The 901-nt window shown below is 25.3% G+C and overlaps 1 protein-coding gene across 1 annotated transcript; it reads right to left on the bottom strand.

The window, feature by feature from the left end:
- Window positions 1-11: 11 nt before the first annotated feature.
- Window positions 12-895, bottom strand: LOC105460793 (elongation of very long chain fatty acids protein 4-like). The gene is made up of 2 exons (XM_011707284.1): window positions 802-895; window positions 12-366 (listed from the first exon to the last, which is right to left on the bottom strand). Exons 1-2 carry the CDS (start codon window positions 862-864, stop codon window positions 34-36), a joined length of 396 nt encoding a protein of 131 aa, XP_011705586.1. The 5' UTR covers window positions 865-895; the 3' UTR covers window positions 12-33.
- Window positions 896-901: the final 6 nt, after the last annotated feature.

The following is a 901-nucleotide window of genomic DNA, read 5'->3' as shown; positions in this document are numbered from 1 at the left end:
AGATAAAAACTATAATAACATTACGCGTGCAATTTAATTATAAAATATTGTATTTATACTTGCCATCTGCAACTTAGTTATATATGGTTTAATGGGAGATAACATCTGTTGGAATTCCAGATTCCATGCAGCGAGGAAATAGTAAATGTACATGATTACGTGCACAGCACAATTGACCAATGAAATAAATGTCGCCCTTTCATCCAAAATGTACTTTAAATAAAACCAGCCAAATGTCACATTAGATACATGATGATACACGTGCAAAGTAGAAACTTGGTTTTGTTTCTTTCTCAATACAAATACGCAGGTTTCGACATAATCAAAAAGTTTTAGTAAAAGTAACCACCAAATTATATTGAATAGCTGAAATATAAATGTTATATACAAAATATGTGAAGTATATAATCATTAAAACAATAAATATCAGCTATGTACATAAATATCGATATGACAGCCAATACCTAATAAAAGAATTAAAGGCTATTGATTAATTGTAAAACAAATTATCTTTTCAAATATTTTAATATATTAGATTTAAATAATTTTTAAAAAAACAGACTTTTTATTTAAATTAATTATATTTATAATTACATATAACTTAGATATTTAAATTAATTGTTCTTTTTGGTCTAATTAAAATTTATCAATGGTTATCAATGTAACTTTTGAAATGAATATTTAAAAATGATATAATTGCGAGTCAGAAATAGAATTCACATTTAATAATACTGTTTTTCTATATGAGAATTATAATTTGTCGACAAACTTTATGATAATTGTTATATTGGGAAAACATACCTTAATCACATTACTTTTAGAGTGTTCAAGAGCTTCATCACGTCGTCCACATATAAAACTCATTTCTGAAAACCAACCGGCAGATATATGTTCTTTTACA

Source organism: Wasmannia auropunctata, unplaced genomic scaffold, assembly GCF_000956235.1.
Source record: "Wasmannia auropunctata unplaced genomic scaffold, wasmannia.A_1.0 LD315664.1, whole genome shotgun sequence".
Lineage (NCBI taxonomy): Eukaryota > Metazoa > Arthropoda > Insecta > Hymenoptera > Formicidae > Wasmannia > Wasmannia auropunctata.
Note: the sequence above shows the minus strand (reverse complement) of the source record. Positions and strands in the feature narration are given on the sequence as shown.